Source organism: Bombina bombina, chromosome 9 (assembly GCF_027579735.1).
Source record: "Bombina bombina isolate aBomBom1 chromosome 9, aBomBom1.pri, whole genome shotgun sequence".
Classification (NCBI taxonomy): domain Eukaryota; kingdom Metazoa; phylum Chordata; class Amphibia; order Anura; family Bombinatoridae; genus Bombina; species Bombina bombina.
The window spans coordinates 248,317,714-248,338,303 of NC_069507.1; the positions used below are offsets into that span (position 1 = coordinate 248,317,714).

At 33.9% G+C, this 20,590-nt stretch overlaps 1 protein-coding gene across 1 annotated transcript in view; it reads left to right on the forward strand.

The window, feature by feature from the left end:
• The window catches only part of SORCS3 (sortilin related VPS10 domain containing receptor 3), a 1,163,020-nt gene that overhangs the window by 369,016 nt on the left and 773,414 nt on the right, over positions 1 to 20,590 (forward strand). The window contains exon 3 of the mRNA XM_053693001.1: positions 11,331 to 11,430. Within this exon, the coding sequence (XP_053548976.1) occupies positions 11,331 to 11,430 (100 nt within the window). The remainder of the gene's footprint in view (positions 1 to 11,330; positions 11,431 to 20,590) is intronic.

Genomic DNA, 20,590 nt, shown 5'->3' on the forward strand with positions numbered 1-20,590 from the left:
CTAAAACTGTGACGATGGAGAAAAAGCACACATTTTAACTAAGTTTGATCCTCTTCTTGCCATCGATGCAGTGAAACAGCTAACCTCAGACCAAAGGGAGACATTATACAAAAACTTCATTTAGATTTAATAAAGATATAAAGGTGATCATTTTATGAGAGATACTAAATTCTACAATTAACTGTTGGCTCAAATTGTTAAATTTATTGTGGTTTGAAACAGAAATGGCTTCTTAACTGATAGCCTTGTCCTTTGTCTTGTATAGACAGTTTTACCTAGACAAGTATACACTGTCGTTCTTGCGATCCTTCTTGCAATTACAATAGCTATTAAACACATGCGCCTAGATTACAAGTAGAGGTAAAAATATTAGCGCTATTCAGCACTAACTGTGCTCAAGTTAAATAAATAGAGCTCCTAGTCTTGCGCTTGTATTATAAGTTTAAAGTGAAAAGTTAGTGTACGGGCAAAGGACTTTGGTTTGCTAGCTTCTAGAAGTCCGATAGCGCTACTGCGCGAACTCCTATTCCCCATAGACTTGTATGGGATGCTCTACTAAGGACTATTCTTTTTTTCTGGCTTTCGATCACACGGTAGCCCAAAAGTATGTTAAGAAATACTTTAAATACTTCACTTAGAAGAAAATGTTATTTTATATTTAAATATATAAATGTGTGTTTATAAGTATATATGTGTATAAATATATACATACATACAGTATATATATATATATATATATATATATATATATATATATATATATATATATATATATACAGTATATACAGGTAGCCCTCAGTTTAGGTTCCAGAAGGAATGGTTGTGAATCGAAACCGTTGTAAATTGAAACCCAGTTTATAATGTAAGTCAATGGGAAGTGAGGGAGTTAGGTTCCAGGCCCCTCTCAAAATTGTCATAAGTAACACCTAATACATTATTTTTAAAGCTTTGAAATGAAGACTTTAAATGCTAAACAGCATTATAAATCTAATAAAATAATCGCACAACACAGAATATATAATTAAACTAAGTTAAATGAACAAAAACATTTGCTAAACAGCATTATAAACCTAATAAAATAATCACACAACACAGACTTCACTTGCATTTTTCTGCAAACAGTTCTTTCTATGCATTCCAATCTGGACTGAGTTATAGACAGGAAGATCTTGTTCCTTTGAAATCTGCTCGATAGCTCAGGTCTGGTTAAACTGATTAATTTTAGCTTGCTTGGCTTTGCTGCAACACAAGCGGACAGCTCCACCTACTGGCTATTTTAATCAATATACTGCTTCTCAATGCTTTTCAATAGCAGTCACATGACTGGAAAAAAAGGTTGTTATTCTGAAACGGTGTAAATTGAACCATTGTAAACCGAGGGCCACCTGTATATATATATATATATATATATATATATATATATATATATATATATATATATATACTGTGTATATATATATATAATATATATATATATATATATATACTGTGTATATATATATATATATATATATTATATATATATATACACACATAATCCATATGAGCCTTTCTCAGTCAAATTATACAGTAATTGTGTAATACTATATTTTAATACAGTATGTTTTCAATGTGCTTTATTATACTTTTATTCCCTAACACTTTATTTCCGGTCTCATGATGCACTAACATTTTTAGTACTGTTATATGCAACACATAGCTTTCATATTTGTAATATGAGTGATGTTTTGCGCAGCCGTGCTTTCTGTTGAAACAATATGGTGAGCTAAAGGGATGTCGGCTGCGCTAAACATTCTTTGGTTATTCAGTTTTTCCATGAACTTGTTATTCCAGCTGGTTGAGAAAGTTGTGAGGTAATTAGTATATTTTTAGCTTGATGCTGGATCTTGCTTGATTTCGTCATGGATAGCAAAAAACAGAGTAAAACTAGCGCTGATTGAGCTAAGGTATTAAATGAGTTTAAAAAGCAGTGTGTACAACAATAAATAACATCCTTGTAATACTTTAATTTATATTTATCACATATCAAGCAAAACTGAAATCATTTGTTAAACCGAATGGCCATAAAAAATATATAGCAATATAGCAATTTCTCAATACGTAGACGTGTCTACACGTATATGTTAACGTATATGCTACATGTAGACACGTCTACCTATTGGTATTGCTACTGCGGCTCACGTGATTGCCATCTTAAGCTTCATTCTGAAAACGGGGGGAAATCTTAGCTTTTTTAGTTAAAATGAAGAGGAAAAGTAATAGTTACTGGATACCGCATTCGACACTGTCTCCCACCTCACCCTCCGCAACCGACTACACGATGCCGGCATATGCGACAAAGCCCTAGAATGGATCACCTCCTTCCTCACCGGCAAAACCCAGAAAGTTAGACTCCCACCCTTCACCTCCAAGCCCACAGAAATCAGCTGCGGTGTACCCCAAGGCTCTTCGCTGAGCCCCACCCTATTCAACATCTACATGGCCCCTCTCTCCGCCATCGCCCGACATCATGACCTCAACACTGTCTCCTATGCCGACGACACCCAGCTAATCATCTCACTCACCAGTGTCACCACCACCGCCAAGAGAAACGTCCACGAAGGGCTGACAGCAGTCGCTACCTGGAGGAACTACAACTGCCTTAAGCTAAACGCAGACAAGGCCCGAAGTCCTCCTTCTTGGTCCCACCACATCCGCTTGGAATAACTCATGGTGGCCCACAGCCCTCAGACACTCACCGACCATGCATGAAATCTAGGCGTCACCCTGGACTCATCGCTCTCCATGGACCGGCAAATCAACGCCGTCTCTTCTGCATGCTTCCACACACTTCACCTGCTGTGAAAGATCTTCAAATGGATCCCAACCGAGACCAGGAAGACTGTCACTCACACCCTCTTCAGCAGCTGACTGTACTATGGTAACGCACTCTACGCCGGCACCACCATCAAGCTCCAAAAGAGACTACAGCGCATCCAGAACTCCTCGGCCAGACTAATCCTTGACATCCCTTGTCAATGCCACATCACCAAACACCTGCGGGACTTGCACTGGCTCCCCATCAACAAAAGAATAACCTTCAAGCTTCTCACCCACGCATTCAAGACCCTCTACAACATCGGTCCCGAATACTTGAACCACCGCGTTACCTTCTACACCCCTACCAGACAACTTCGATCGGCCAACCAAGCCCTCGCTGTCATCCCCCGCATCAGGAAAACCACAGCTGGAGGCAGATCCTTCTCTCACCTGGCAGCCAAGACTTGGAACACCCTCCTGCTGCACCTCAGAGAAGCTACCACCCTAACTAAGTTCAGAAAGGACCTCAAGACCTGGCTCTTCGACTGAAGTGCAACCCTCAGCGCCTTGAGACCCTTACGGGTGAATAGCCGCGCTTTACAAGAACCCAATAGATAGAGAGTTAATAAATATCAAAACTATTTATAAAATAATAGTAAAGAAAACTGGAAAGAATATTTAGAAGCAAAAAGGCAAAGGGATGCCTGGTGTATTTCGAAAGAAACTCAATGTGAGCTCAGGAGAAATAGTAAATGTATGTCTTATGGCAATAAAATAGGGAAATACCTGGCGAAAATGGTTAATCTCCAGAAGTCAAATAAGTCGATAACATCTATTAAAGTAAAAGATAAAATATTTAGTCAATCCCAAGACATTATTCATGAATTTCATCAATATTTTAAAAATTTGTATGGGGAGAAAGTAGTAGATCACCAAAGAAAGACATTTTTTGGGAAAACATTAGGCTCCCTCAAATAGTGAAGGAGGATCTGGAAATTCTGAATTCCCCAATCTCTGATGATGAAATTAAAAAGACCATAAAAAGGTTGAAGCTTAATAAAGCTCCATGCCCGGATGATATACCAGGAGAATTATACAAAATTATTGAAGATAAAATTACTCAAGTATTAAATAAGGTATATAATTCTTTTCTCTTAGAGGGAAAATCCCCATCTAAATACTTTAATGAATCTAGAATACTTCTGATCCCAAAACAGAGGAAATACCTGAAATTAATGGATTCTTATAGGCCCATTTCTCTTCTGAATGTGGACTATAAAATTTTAACACAAATCTTGACTAATAGACTCCAAGTTGCTATTGGTACTCTTATCCACCCAGACCAAACAGGGTTTATTAAAGGAAGGACATTAGTGAATAATATTAGGAAATTAAAAATAGTGATAAATTATTGTGAAACAGTGGGAAGGGAGGAACTTTTTTAGGAGCAGATGCGGCGGTTATATCTATAGATACTCAAAAGGCCTTTGATTCCTTGCTGTGGGACCATATGTTTACTACCATTAGAAACTTTGGAATCATAGGTAATTTTTGTTAATATTATATCATCACTATACTCACTTCCCTTAGCAGCCTTAGTTATTAATTCAACTATATCAGACAAAATTATCCTACAGCGCGGGACAAGACAGGGGTGTCCTATCTCACCTCTCCTCTTTAACTTATCTTTAGAACCCTTAGCTATATACTTCAGGGATTATCTTGAGGGAATTGATATTGGGCAGTATAAAATTCAGCAAGCTATCTATGCTGATGACCTCCATATTTTCACCCAAAACCTTCAAAAGAATTTACCTTTAATTATCAATTCCTTAGACATATTTCAAGCATTTAAAGGCTTTGGAATAAATAAAGACAAGTCTGAAATATTGTGGCTAATTAAGCATAGGAATTCACCCTCAACACCTTTTAGGGAGGAAAAGGAACACATTGCATACTTGGGGCTGAAATTCGCACGGGACTCGAAAGTGGTACAGCTTACATTTCTCACCACTGATCATGTTCCTTAAGAAAGACATAGAGAGATACCTCTGTCTCTTTCAGGTAGAATACATCTAATTAAAATGGTCTCGTTGCCCAGATTTTTAAATATATTTCAGGCCTTACCACTCTTATTATTAAAAAGAGACTCTTGTAATTAACAAATATATAAGACAATTTATTTGGAAAAATAAAAAGCCTAGAATAGCCACAAATCGCATGTTTGCGGAGAAGAAGGGTATGGGATTGGCTATACCAGATTTTTAAACTTAGAACATAGTGGTAAATGTGAAATATGTTCTAGATTGGTTTCTAGAGTTAGGGCATTTTTCCATCTATGACATAGAAGAGGCCCTTGTTGCACCACTCTCATTAAAAGCTCTTGTGCATATGCCCCCGAACATAATTCCTAAAGAAATAAAACGATTAATAGTTATAGAACAACCCATCCGGGCCTGGCGTAAGTTTTGTACAAAAATAGGTATTAACCACAGGGCCTCTCCCTTCTTGACCATTAGTGGGAACCCAGAATTTATGGAAGGATATGAGTCAGCAAGATCTGGTAAATGGTCAAGTGCGGGGGTTAAAAATATATTAATATGGAAGATAAAAGAGTTAAAACCTTTGATGAATATAAGTTAGAATTTGGGATCACAAATCATCAATTTTTTGCATATCTACAACTCTGTCACTATGCTGAGCAAATTTTGAGATTGACAGATCTTGATTGAAACAATAAACTTTTAAAACATATAATATTACTATTCCAGCTAGGGAAATTCTCTATTTCACCCACTCATAGGTCCTTATTAATTAAACAGGAACAAAGTAATATTCAATACCTTGGCGTCCATTTAACAAGCTCCGTAGTGAGCTTCTGGGCACGTGTTTCTTGCAAGCCTTCAGACTCGCCAGAAACAGCAGTTATGAAGCAGCGGTCACAAAGACCGCTGCTCCACATCCTGTCCGCCTGCTCTGAGCAGGCGGACAGACATCACCGGAAATCAACCCGATCAAGTACGATCGGGTTGATTGACACCTCCCTGCTGGTGGCCCATTGGCCGCAAGTCTGCAGGGGGCGGCGTCCGCCAGACTTTGTTTAATAGAGGCCCTTAAGTTAAAATGGAGTGAGTTCTTTGTAAATCAGAATGAGATGTAGTTTATGACAAGTTCTGGGCTGCCAAAGCCATGATGGGGGAATATTATAGAGAGCAGCAAGTTAAGATTTTGTATCAAATTTTTATTACCCCCAAACTTCTCTCATAAAAGTGAGCGGTACACCCTCTACCTCCAAGATCCTTAACGCATCTGAAAGTCAGTATTAACCCCTAAACCGCCGAACTCCCGCCTCGCAAACATTAGTTAAATATTATTAACCCCTAATCTGCCGGCCCTAACATCGCCGCCACCTACCTACATTTATTAACCCCTAATCTGCCGCCCACAACGTCGCCGCAACTATATTAAATGTATTAACCCCTAAACCTAAGTCTAACCCTAACCCTAACACCCCCTAACAAATATAATTTAAATAAATCTAAATAAAATAACTATTTAGTTTTAAATAGGAATAATTTAGTTAATTGTAGTTATTTTATTTAGATTTATTTAAATTATATTTAAGTTAGGGGGGTTAGGGTTAGACTTATTTTTAGGGGTTAATAACTTTAATATAGTGGCGGCGACGTTGGGGGCGGCAGATTAGGGGTTAATAATTGTAGTTAGGTTGCGGCGACATTTGGGGGCGGCAGATTAGGGGTTAATAAATATAATGTAGGTGTCGGCGATGTTGAGGGCAGCAGATTAGGGGTTCATAACTATAATGTAGGTGGCGGCGGTGTCCGGAGCGGCAGATTAGGGATTAATAAGTATAATGCAGGTATCGGCGATGTCGAGGGCGGCAAATAAGGGGTTAATAAGTGTAAGATTAGGGGTGTTTAGACTCGGGGTTCATGTTAGGGTGTTAGGTGTAGACATAAAATGTGTTTCCCCATAGGAATCAATGTGTCTGCGATAGGAGCTGAACGCTGCTTTTTTGCAGGTGTTAGACTTGTTTTCAGCCAGCTCTGCCCCATTGATTCCTATGGGGAAATCGTGCACAAGCATGTTTGGCCAGCTCACCACTACCGTAAGCAGCGCTGGTATTGAGGTGAGATGTGGAGCAAAATTTTGCACTCCGCTCAATTTTCCGCGGCTCACGCCGGGTTTAAAAAAAAACGTAATACCAGCGCTGTCTGCAAGTGAGCGGTGAGCATAAACTGCTCATTAGCCACGCACAGCTTTACCGACAAAACTCGTAATCTACCCGATTGTTACTAAATACAGCTATCCTTCTTGGAAGGAAAATAATTTTGAGAAACTGGCAGTTTCATAAAGAACCTAAACTCTCAGAATTCAAGAGTGGAATTTTATATTAAAGGGACATAATACTCATATGCTAAATCACTTGAAACTGATGCAGTATAACTGTAAAAAGCTGACAGGAAAATATCACCTGAGCATCTCTATGTAAAAAAGGAAGATATTTTACCTCACAATCTCCTCAGCTCAGCAGAGTAAGTTCTGTGTAAAAAGTTATACTCAGCTGCTCCCAGCTGCAGGTAAAAAAATTAAAAAAATGAAGAAATGAACAGCAGCCAATCAGCATCAGCAGTGCTGAGGTCATGAACTCTTACTGTGATCTCATGAGATTTGACTTAACTCTCATGAGATTTCATAGTAAGCTTCCTTTACCTGATTGGTGAAATAATATGAGAGTGCACGAAGCTCATCCTTTCAGTTGTCCCGGGACAGACACACTAATATGCTGCTTAGAAATCCTTTACAATGGGAGGTGGCTACTGAGGAACTTTTGAGGTAAAATATCTTTCTTTTTTACATAGAGATGTTCAGGTGATATTTTCTAATCAGCTTTTTACAGCTATGCTGCATCACTTTCAAGTGTTTAAACATTTGGGTATTATGGCCCTTTAAATGTTTTTAGAAAAAGCAAAAATACAGATGTAAATGGAAAGTTCTTTTTTGCAAAATGGGGAAAATATATTAGGTCATTAGACATCAATACTCAGAAATCAGTTATTCTTCCTTTTAAAAATGCAATCTTTATACTGGAATCTAACTTAAGGGGAGAATGGCTGTACCCTAGCCAGGGCCGTCTTTAATACAGGGCAAAAGGGGCAGCTGCCCAGGGAGAAACTGTGCAGACCTTCCCAGTGTCATGTGCCATGTTCTGTTTTAGATGTGCACTGTGCAGCACTGAATGCTAAGCCCTAACTAGGCATTCAGCCAATCCCACTGCATCAGAAAAGGTCCTGCTGGGGTTACCACTGTTACCAGGTAACTGCTCTGGTGGTGGGGATTGTTTCTGGGTAGGGCTGACTCATAGGTGCATGCAGCAGAAAGCTGGAGTGGCAGGCATGTGAGGATTTGAGCATCTATGCAGCTGCACACACTGCTCTCTTCAGTCTTGAGGCTGTGTGACTCGTCTGTATCCATGCAGCCTTGGGCAGACAGCATCCAGTCTGCTGGTCCCCTTAGTCCTGCTCTTTCTGCTGTGGCTCTAAGATCAACTAACTGAAGTTTGTTAGGGGAACAGTGCTTTGTAGAAAGGTGTCAGTGGGAAGAATAAGTGCGTGTACACAGGCCCCTCCCCCATGCAGCATTGTCTAGTGCAGGATGAGAGGAAACTTGTTCCTAGCAAAGAAGTGACATATGCTGCTGTGGCTGATGTATAGTGTCATGCTGATACTTAACATATTAAGGTAAGCTTTATTTTTATAGTTTTTATTTCTCTCTGTCTCAGATTTTACAGCTTCTCATAGTAGTTCTGTTATTGCAGTCAGTAAACTTTTATTTGTCTGCACCTCCATGCTTCCTCCTCAGTCTTTACCTTGCTTTGCTCCTGTTGGCTGCCCTAAATCTCTTTAACCAGCTAACCTCACACCAGAATCACATTCAAAAGCATATTAAATTAATCCAGAGTGGAGGAATTTATATATTTATTTACTTATTAGTACTGCTTGGGTCCAGTTTCACATATTGCATTTTTTTAAAATGATTAGCCCAGCAGTGGAAGATCCACTGCTGGGCTAATAATTTAAAAAAAAATATATAAAATAAATTGATTTAGTTGTTTTTTGGGATGTTGGGGTGGAGAGCAAAATTGCATGGGGGGGGGGCAAGAAAATGTTTGCCCAGGGTCCAGTCAATATTAAAGATGGCCCTGACCCTAGCACTGACTAGTGGGGGGGGGGGAGTTAGTTTTATATACAGTATATATTTTTTCATTTTTTTAATTTATTTTGGTGTGTTCAACATATAAAACATCAGCAATGTGTATGTATTGCATTAGTAATACTTAATGTATTAATATAGATTATATTCTATTGCCACCTATTCAATCAAGGGTATTTTTGTCCTTTTCTACAGGTTATGTACTGTGTATAATGTTACTTTGCCCTGCGTGGCGCACTGTCGTGTGATTTGTATGATCTCTACTCAATGTTGGTTTAAAAAAAAAAAAATAAGCTTCATTCCGAAGGAACAAAGTTGGTAGCTACACATTAGTAAGGTACCTTACCATCATATTTATTAAGGGGTCATCAGAACCAATTGATTTTAATAAAGGGAGATGTCCTGCTATGGATTTTATTATATTTTTTATGGCCATATAACAAATTATTTCAGTTTTGCTTGATAAATTTTAAGTATTGAAATATTTTTTTTTTTTTGTACATACTGCTTTTTAGACTCATTTAATACCTTATCTCATTCAGCAACAGTTCTACTCTGTTTTTTGCTATTTGTGATATTAGTTTTCAATGGGGAGGAGTGGGATATTTAGGACTTGACGAGGTAAAAGTTGTTTGTACCTTTGACCCATCTTTTCACAGAACCTTTATTTCATCATGGGCTTGGTAAACTGCCTAAATGAAATAGATTTTTGGGGAACTAGATTATACCTAGAGGTTGGCTCCAAGAAAGACCTCCATTGTGTGGTCTGGAGTTTTAGGCCTAGTTTCTCAAATCAGAAATATTGAGGAATTCTCCTTATTTTAAGAGAATAAACATGAACTGCACATTCTGGTTTGGAGACCATGGGTTGCGTGGTTGGGAAAAGGACATTATTACAAGATATACTACAGAGGGGCATACAAGGTCTTCAGAGAGGTGATAATGACCCCCATTTCTCTTTCAGACTTCGGTTCTTTATAGATTAGGTGCTAACATTTATATAATACATTTGTTCTTCACGTTACTTCTTTCCTGTTTTCTTATTTTCTATTCAAGTAGATGTTCTGCTTAGTCAAATGTCCATGTCATGTCTTTAATTGATATACAATTAATATATATATATAATATATATATATATATATATATATATACATACATACACATTTTTTAGGTAAAGTCTATAGTGTGGTTTCAACATCAAGAGTCTCAAGTACCTATTTTTTTAATATAATGGTGTTTTTTAATTGCAGTTGCTGAATATCTGGAATCTTGATAGTTCTCCTGTATTTTGTTAATATTGCAATTGATTACCCAGAAAAAAAGTCTTAACTGCTAGAGACTTATTTCTTGAACAGAACTATGTGTTTAACCAATGCAAAGGGTTTAAACCTTATTTAAACTTATATCTGGAGTACGACTGGAGATTGGCGGTTATGCATATATGCTGTTTCTTATTCATTCAGCAAGCAGAAGTGCATTGCTGGTCTACAGCTGATTTATCTATGTATTTAGCTCCTTTGTGGAGGTCAAACACATAGTTCTCTGTAAGCAATGGTGCAATAATAAAATGCTACACTTACTGTTCATTTTATATCCCTTTAATGAGCATGTTTATTATTATTATAACTGAGAGATGAATATTATGTACCAGGTTGTAAAAAGTCGCTGGTTTAGTAAATGTGCATGACTTTTCAGTATCACCAGCATTTATATCCAAACCCGACTTCCCTGTGCTCTTATCTTAGCAATTTGCAGGAATTAGGTCTTTTATCTACCATTCGCCTTGAAAATATTTATTTTTGTCACAAATAAGAAAAAAAAATAACAAATGAATCTGCACATTGAAGCTTTAGGCAGGAGCGGTGTCTGCCCTGTTTAGGCTGAACTCCATGGACATGAACAACAATAAAGTGAGATAGATTTTTCCTACTGTAAATCATTAGCTATTACTCATTCTTTCTAATAAAATGTATGGAATAAAACAATATAACATTAAATATAAATATGAATAAGCAGATCTTAAGTGGAGATTGTGCTGTAAAATTGTCTTCCCTTTATTTAATGTTTCCCAATAATCAGTTTTACACTGAAGTGAATAAAGTTGTTTACAAATAGAACCTATACTTTCAAAATAGCCTTTTTTGCCTGTTAAAATAATCACTGATACTGAAAGAGAAAACTGCTCTACAAAATCTCTATCAAGAAGAGGCAGCTGCAGCAATATGATTTTAACTGTTACTGGTCATTTATAAAGAGTTTAGTAAAACTCTTGATAACACAATTGTCTTGCTCTACAGGTCAACAGATTATGGGACAACATATGAAAAGTTTAATGAAAAAGTTGGTCTGAAGACTGTGCTCAGCTATCTTTACGTCAGTCCCACCAACAAGAGGAAGGTACGTTTTGTGTGACAGTCTAGTGCTCAGATTAATCTTATTACAGGGATGTGAAAGTAAAATTAAACATTTATGACATTTTTTTCTTTTATAATTCAGACAGAACATACTATTTTAAAAAAAAGTTTCAAATTTAAGAACGTTAAAATGTCGAGTTTCTTGTCCCTTTAAGACCCCTACCTCAGTATGCGCTCATGAACACTACCTATATGTACACAAAGAATGCCAAGAAAAGGAGGTACATTTTGATAATAGATTAGATTTTTTTTAATTGTATCACTTTATTTGAATCATGAAGATTTAATTTTGACTTCCATGCCCCTTTAATGTGTTTAGGTGATTTGTGTTTGCCAAGGCAAATATAGTACAACACTTTAAAGATAAGTTATTACAGGGAACACAAATGCTTAGGGACGCTGGTCAGATATATGTTGTCATGAGCATATATATAAGGTTACAGAATGCCAAAGGGACTTAAATGCTCTTAAAGGGATACTAAACACAATTTTTATTTCATGATTCAGATAGAGCATGCAATTTAAAGCAACTTTCTAATTTACTCCTATTATCAATTTTTCTTCGTCTCTTTCTATCTTTATTTGAAAAAGCAGGTATGTAAGGTTAGGAGCCGGCCCATTTTTGGTTCAGCACCTCGGTAGAGCTTGCTGACTGGTTTGCTACATTTAGCCACCAATCAGCAAGCACTACCCAGGTGCTGAACCAAAAATGGGCCAGCTTTTAAGCTTTACATTCCTGCTTTTTAAATTAAAGATAGCAAGAGAGTGAAGAAAAATTGATAATAGGAGTAAATTAGAAGGTTTGCTTAAAATTGCCTTCTCTATCTGAATCATGGAAAAAATTGGCGTTAGTATCCCTTTAACTACTAATATTTTAAAGGAACATTCAGTGAATAATGTGCTCACAAAAAATCTGTCATCCATACTAAAGCAGTAGTTGTAATATGTTTAAATTATTTTCTTTTTTTATGGAACAATATGATGTAAAACCAACTGAAACAATTGTGTGCTTCTTGCTGATTGATTGGCTCATTTTTTTCAAATGTTATGCTCTGTCTAAATTATAAAAGAAAACTTTGGGTCATGTTAATTTAAGTATTTGATATATTTTCAGTGTATATATTAGCAAGTACATATTTACATTTGTGATGTATTTTTACAGACTGTACAGGGTTTTCTATATCTAGTGCAGTCTCTGAATGTACCCCTTATATGCAATGGCTGCTGTATCTCTGAACTAAAATCATAAGCACAACTCAGGTGTTTTCGGTTTCTCCAGCTTTACCAATTTCCATGTGATTCTATATCGCTGTTTGTATATGGAAGGGGCAGATGACAGTGTTTCAGTGAATAACATAGGAACTAGTAATTCTTGTTAGACTGAAGAGGTTGGGAGGCCAGTGAATATAGACTGTAGAGGAGGATGAAGGTGAAGGCACTACTGAGGCTGGTAAGGCTGGCAAAGGTAAAGAAGCGGGTGAGGCCAGTGAAGCTGGAATGTCTGTAGATTTCAGCTATGCTATCTTCTCCTAAGGAATGTAGAAAAGACTCTATTTTACCAAAGGTCGGGCGGACATGAGTCTCTACTGTGAACATGTCTACCAGACCCCACTGTGAGTGGGCAGCATATGTTGCTTGTGCAATGCTACCCCCTGATCGCTGGCAGATAATTGGCTGCAAGCAGGGGCTGTGAATCATCATGATCGGATCAGGATCATTTCACTCTGCAACATTTTAGGCTGCGGAGAGGATAAGCAGCAGTGGTCTGAAGACCGCTGCTACTTAAGTAGCCTGAAATGCTGGGAGCCTGAAGATACTTTCTCAGCTTGATAAATGGGGATCTATGACATTAGTTTAACTAATCATTTAAATGCAGCTACAATGCATGAGAACCTAGCGCAGCAAAGGGGGTAAGTCGCGCAGCAATGGCCAGCAATGTTAATTATATATTTATGTGTTACTATGTGTATATACATATATATTTATGTGTTACTATGTGTATATACATATATATTTATGTGTTACTATGTGTATATACATATATATTTATGTGTTACTATGTGTATATACACATATATTTATGTGTTAGTATGTGTATATACATATATATTTATGTGTTAGTATGTGTATATATATATATATTTATGTGTTACTATGTGTATATACATATATATTTATGTGTTAGTATGTGTGTATATACACATATATTTATGTGTTACTATGTGTATATACATATATATTTATGTGTTAGTATGTGTATATATATATATATATATATTTATGTGTTAGTATGTGTATATACATATATATTTATGTGTTAGTATGTGTATATACATATGTATTTATGTTACTATGTGTATATACATATCTATTTATGTGTTACTATGTGTATATACATATATATTTATGTGTTACTGTGTGTATATACATATATATTTATTTGTTACAATGTGTATATACATATATATTTATGTGTTAGTATGAGTATATACATATATATTTATGTGTTAGTATGTGTATATACATATATATTTATGTGTTAGTATGTGTATATACATATATATTTATGTGTTAGTATGTATATATACATATATATTTATGTGTTATTATGTGTATATACATATATATTTATGTGTTATTATGTATATATACATATATATTTATGTGTTACTATGTGTATATACATATATATTTATGTGTTACTATGTGTATATACATATATATTTATGTGTTAGTATGTATATATACATATATATTTATGTGTTACTATGTGTATATACATATATATTTATGTGTTAGTATGTGTATATACATATCTATTTATGTGTTAGTATGTGTATATACATATATATTTATTTGTTAGTATGTGTATATACATATATATTTATATGTTACTATGTGTATATACATATCTATTTATGTGTTACTATGTGTATATACATATATATTTATGTGTTACTATGTGTATATACATATCTATTTATATGTTACTATGTGTATATACATATCTATTTATGTGTTAGTATGTGTATATACATATATATTTATGTGTTAGTATGTGTATATACATATATATTTATATGTTACTATGTGTATATACATATCTATTTATGTGTTAGTATGTGTATATACATATATATATATATATATATATATATATATATATATGTTACTATGTGTATATACATATATATTTATGTGTTAGTATGTGTATATACATATATATTTATGTGTTACTATGTGTATATACATATATATATTTATGTGTTAGTATGTCTATATACATATATATTTATGTGTTACTATGTGTATATACATATATATATTTATGTGTTACTATGTGTATATACATATATATTTATATGTTAGTATGTGTATATACATATATATTTATGTGTTATTATGTGTATATACATATATATTTATGTGTTAATATGTGTATATACATATATATTTATGTGTTACTATGTGTATATACATATATATTTATGTGTTACTATGTGTATATATATATATATATTTATGTGTTACTATGTGTATATACATATCTATTTATGTGTTAGTATGTGTATATACATATATATTTATGTGTTACTATGTGTATATACATATACAGGGAGTGCAGAATTATTAGGCAAGTTGTATTTTTGAGGATTAATTTTATTATTGAACAACAACCATGTTCTCAATGAACCCAAAAAACTCATTAATATCAAAGCTGAATATTTTTGGAAGTAGTTTTTAGTTTGTTTTTAGTTTTAGCTATTTTAGGGGGATATTTGTGTGTGCAGGTGACTATTACTGTGCATAATTATTAGGCAACTTAACAAAAAACAAATATATACCCATTTCAATTATTTATTTTTACCAGTGAAACCAATATAACATCTCAACATTCACAAATATACATTTCTGACATTCAAAAACAAAACAAAAACAAATCAGTGACCAATATAGCCACCTTTCTTTGCAAGGACACTCAAAAGCCTGCCATCCATGGATTCTGTCAGTGTTTTGATCTGTTCACCATCAACATTGCGTGCAGCAGCAACCACAGCCTCCCAGACACTGTTCAGAGAGGTGTACTGTTTTCCCTCCTTGTAAATCTCACATTTGATGATGGACCACAGGTTCTCAATGGGGTTCAGATCAGGTGAACAAGGAGGCCATGTCATTAGATTTTCTTCTTTTATACCCTTTCTTGCCAGCCACGCTGTGGAGTACTTGGACGCGTGTGATGGAGCATTGTCCTGCATGAAAATCATGTTTTTCTTGAAGGATGCAGACTTCTTCCTGTACCACTGCTTGAAGAAGGTGTCTTCCAGAAACTGGCAGTAGGACTGGGAGTTGAGCTTGACTCCATCCTCAACCCGAAAAGGCCCCACAAGCTCATCTTTGATGATACCAGCCCAAACCAGTACTCCACCTCCACCTTGCTGGCGTCTGAGTCGGACTGGAGCTCTCTGCCCTTTACCAATCCAGCCACGGGCCCATCCATCTGGCCCATCAAGACTCACTCTCATTTCATCAGTCCATAAAACCTTAGAAAAATCAGTCTTGAGATATTTCTTGGCCCAGTCTTGACGTTTCAGCTTGTGTGTCTTGTTCAGTGGTGGTCGTCTTTCAGCCTTTCTTACCTTGGCCATGTCTCTGAGTATTGCACACCTTGTGCTTTTGGGCACTCCAGTGATGTTGCAGCTCTGAAATATGGCCAAACTGGTGGCAAGTGGCATCTTGGCAGCTGCACGCTTGACTTTTCTCAGTTCATGGGCAGTTATTTTGCGCCTTGGTTTTTCCACACGCTTCTTGCGACCCTGTTGACTATTTTGAATGAAACGCTTGATTGTTCGATGATCACGCTTCAGAAGCTTTGCAATTTTAAGAGTGCTGCATCCCTCTGCAAGATATCTCACTATTTTTGACTTTTCTGAGCCTGTCAAGTCCTTCTTTTGACCCATTTTGCCAAAGGAAAGGAAGTTGCCTAATAATTATGCACACCTGATATAGGGTGTTGATGTCATTAGACCACACCCCTTCTCATTACAGAGATGCACATCACCTAATATGCTTAATTGGTAGTAGGCTTTCGAGCCTATACAGCTTGGAGTAAGACAACATGCATAAAGAGGATGATGTGGTCAAAATACTCATTTGCCTAATAATTCTGCACTCCCTGTATATATATATATATTTATGTGTTACTATGTGTATATACATATATATTTATATGTTAGTATGTGTATACACATATATATTTATGTGTTACTATGTGTATATACATATATATTTATGTGTTACTATGTGTATATGCATATATATTTATGTGTTACTGTGTATATGCATATATATTTATGTGTTATTATGTGTATATACATATATATTTATGTTACTATGTGTATATACATATATATTTATGTGTTATTATGTGTGTATACATATATATTTATGTGTTACTATGTGTATATACATATATATTTATGTGTTACTATGTGTATATACATATATATTTATGTGTTACTATGTGTATATACATATATATTTATGTGTTACTATGTCTATATACATATATATTTATGTGTTATTATGTGTATATACATATATATATTTTTGTGTTACTATGTGTATATACATATATATATTTATGTGTTACTATGTGTATATACATATATAGTTATGTGCTAGTATGTGTATATACATATATATTTATGTGTTACTATGTGTATATACATATATATTTATGTGTTATTATGTGTATATACATATATATTTATGTTTTACTATTAGGGTTGCACCAATACCGATACTAGTATCGGTATCGGTGCCGATACCTAGTATTTGCATGAGTACTTGTACTCGTGCAAATGCACCGATACTTAAACCGATACCTGCAATTCCTACCCATATGCCATCTTGTGGCGTTTTTCAAACTGCATGTTCCCATTCCATGTTAAGCTGGAGTGAAGACTTAACTAAAAATTGTTCACTTCTGTTCTGCCAATAAAAATTGCTGTTATTTGTATTATTTTACGTCAGAGCAGTGCTTTAAAAGCTGCTATTTTACAGCTGGAAGCCTCTCATCTTGCACAATTATGCTCAAAATATACTGTACTCTGAGGAACACCCTTAGCCAGGGCTGGACTGGGAATAAAAAGCAGACCTGGAAAAATATGAAGACCAGCCCTATTTTCTGTTGAGTCAGTAGAATACAAATGCCCCATTTTTCTCAAAGGGGATTACTGGAATACTCCTTCCCCAATATTATTTTCAGAATTAAATTATACGACTTTGTATTAAGTACAAGTGTCAGATTTATCAGTTATATAGGCACCCTACAACTCAATTGAATCCAGTAATTGCCCCTTTAAATTGTAGCTTTTCAGTCCCAGCTGCTGCAGCTGTTATTTATTGTTGTTATTATTAATATATGTTACTGTAATAATTTTATTTATAAACATGTTCTGTTAACTTTGTGACAACAAGCACATAAAACTGTTTTATTATTTCATAATGTCTTTTGAGATACAGTTCATAATTATAAAGAAGCGATCTTAAATAATTAGTCTGTATTGTGCTTGGTAAACTGTCATGAAATTAAAAAAGTATCGGTAATTGGTATCGGTGAGTATTTGAAAAAAAGTATCGGTACTTGTACTCGGTCTTAAAAAATGGTATCGGTGCAACCCTAGTTACTATGTGAATATACATATATATTTAAGTGTTAATATGTGTATATACATATATATTTATGTTAGTATCTGTATATACATATATATTTATGTGTTATTATGTGTATATACATATATATATTTATGTGTTACTATGTGTATATACATATATATTTATGTGTTACTATGTGTATATACATATATATTTATGTGTTACTATGTGTATATACACATATATATTTATGTGTTAGTATGTGTATACATATATATTTATGTGTTACTATGTGTATATACTATATATTTATGTGTTATTATGTGTATATACATATATATTTATGTGTTATGTGTATATACATATTTATTTATGTGTTAGTATGTGTATATACATATATATTTATGTGTTACTATGTGTATATACATATATATTTATGTGTTACTATGTGTATATACATATATATTTATGTGTTAGTATGTGTATATACATATATCTTTATGTGTTACTATGTGTATATACATATATATTTATGTGTTAGTATGTCTATATACATATATATTTATGTGTTAGTATGTATATATACATATATATTTATGTGTTACTATGTGTATATACATATATATTTATGTGTTACTATGTGTATATACATATATATTTATGTGTTAGTATGTATATATACATATATATTTATGTGTTACTATGTGTATATACATATATATTTATGTGTTACTATGTGTATATACATATATATTTATGTGTTAGTATGTATATATACATATATATTTATGTGTTATTATGTGTATATACATATATATTTATGTGTTATGTGTATATACATATTTATTTATGTGTTACTATGTGTATATACATATATATTTATGTGTTACTATGTGTATATACATATATATTTATGTGTTACTATGTGTATATACATATATATTTATGTGTTAGTATGTGTATATGCATATATATTTATGTGTTAGTATGTGTATACATATATATTTATGTGTTACTATGTGTATATACTATATATTTATGTGTTATTATGTGTATATACATATATATTTATGTGTTATGTGTATATACATATTTATTTATGTGTTAGTATGTGTATATACATATATATTTATGTGTTACTATGTGTATATACATATATATTTATGTGTTACTATGTGTATATACATATATATTTATGTGTTAGTATGTGTATATACATATATCTTTATGTGTTACTATGTGTATATACATATATATTTATGTGTTAGTATGTCTATATACATATATATTTATGTGTTAGTATGTATATATACATATATATTTATGTGTTACTATGTGTATATACATATATATTTATGTGTTACTATGTGTATATACATATATATTTATGTGTTAGTATGTATATATACATATATATTTATGTGTTACTATGTGTATATACATATATATTTATGTGTTACTATGTGTATATACATATATATTTATGTGTTAGTATGTATATATACATATATATTTATGTGTTACTATGTGTATATACATATATATTTATGTGTTACTATGTGTATATACATATTTATGTGTTAGTATGTATATATACATATATATTTATATGTTACTATGTGTATATACATATATATTTATACAAGCATATACATATATATTTACAGAAAACACACAATTCCCCATAGACCGCAATGTAAAGGCACTTTTCAGTGCCTTTTTTTTCTAACACCCCATGCCCGCCAGTTTTAGCCCTTAAAAACTGCTTAGTACAGTGTTTTTTTTTTTTTTTTTTAAATGCTAATATTTTTTCTTTAATAAAAGGCATTAGATTGTTTGGGGGCAGTTGGGGCAGATTTTAAAAATTAACCAGAAGCCTGACCCCAAGCTCGTGGTAACAATAACCAGCCACTTGTTATGGCTGCTTATTTATTGCGTGCCCATAAATTGTCGAATTTGCCTGTTTGCGGGCATGCGATTAATTAGCGTTCCACTTGTTATCTAGCCCATAACGTTTTATTTATAAACATATATGTTTTTATGTCATATAATCAGCCACAACATGCAAATTGTTTCTTCATTTTTACTTGTTTTATTAATTTATAGGTAATGTACATTATCTCTCTATTGCCTGAAGTCATATTCGGTATTCTATATCTGCTATACAGTGCGTAACCCTGCTTCATGTGCATCTTGTCATCACTACTTCAATTATAGGTACAAAGAAGTAATCTCATAGGTGCAAAAAGAAACCTCACACAGGTGAAAATTAAAAAGGTAATACAAGGGGAACAGAGAACAGTTTACATCATCATGCAGTAATTTAAAGTGGCAGGCTCAATTTGGCTAATAGGAATTTGCAAAGAATAATATTTACAAAAAATGTGTGCTTAAATAGTATTGCAAATAACATTTGATGATCATAGAAAAGAAAAATAACAATAGCAAACAAAATATGTCCTTACTGCAAAAGCCATTTCCCATAG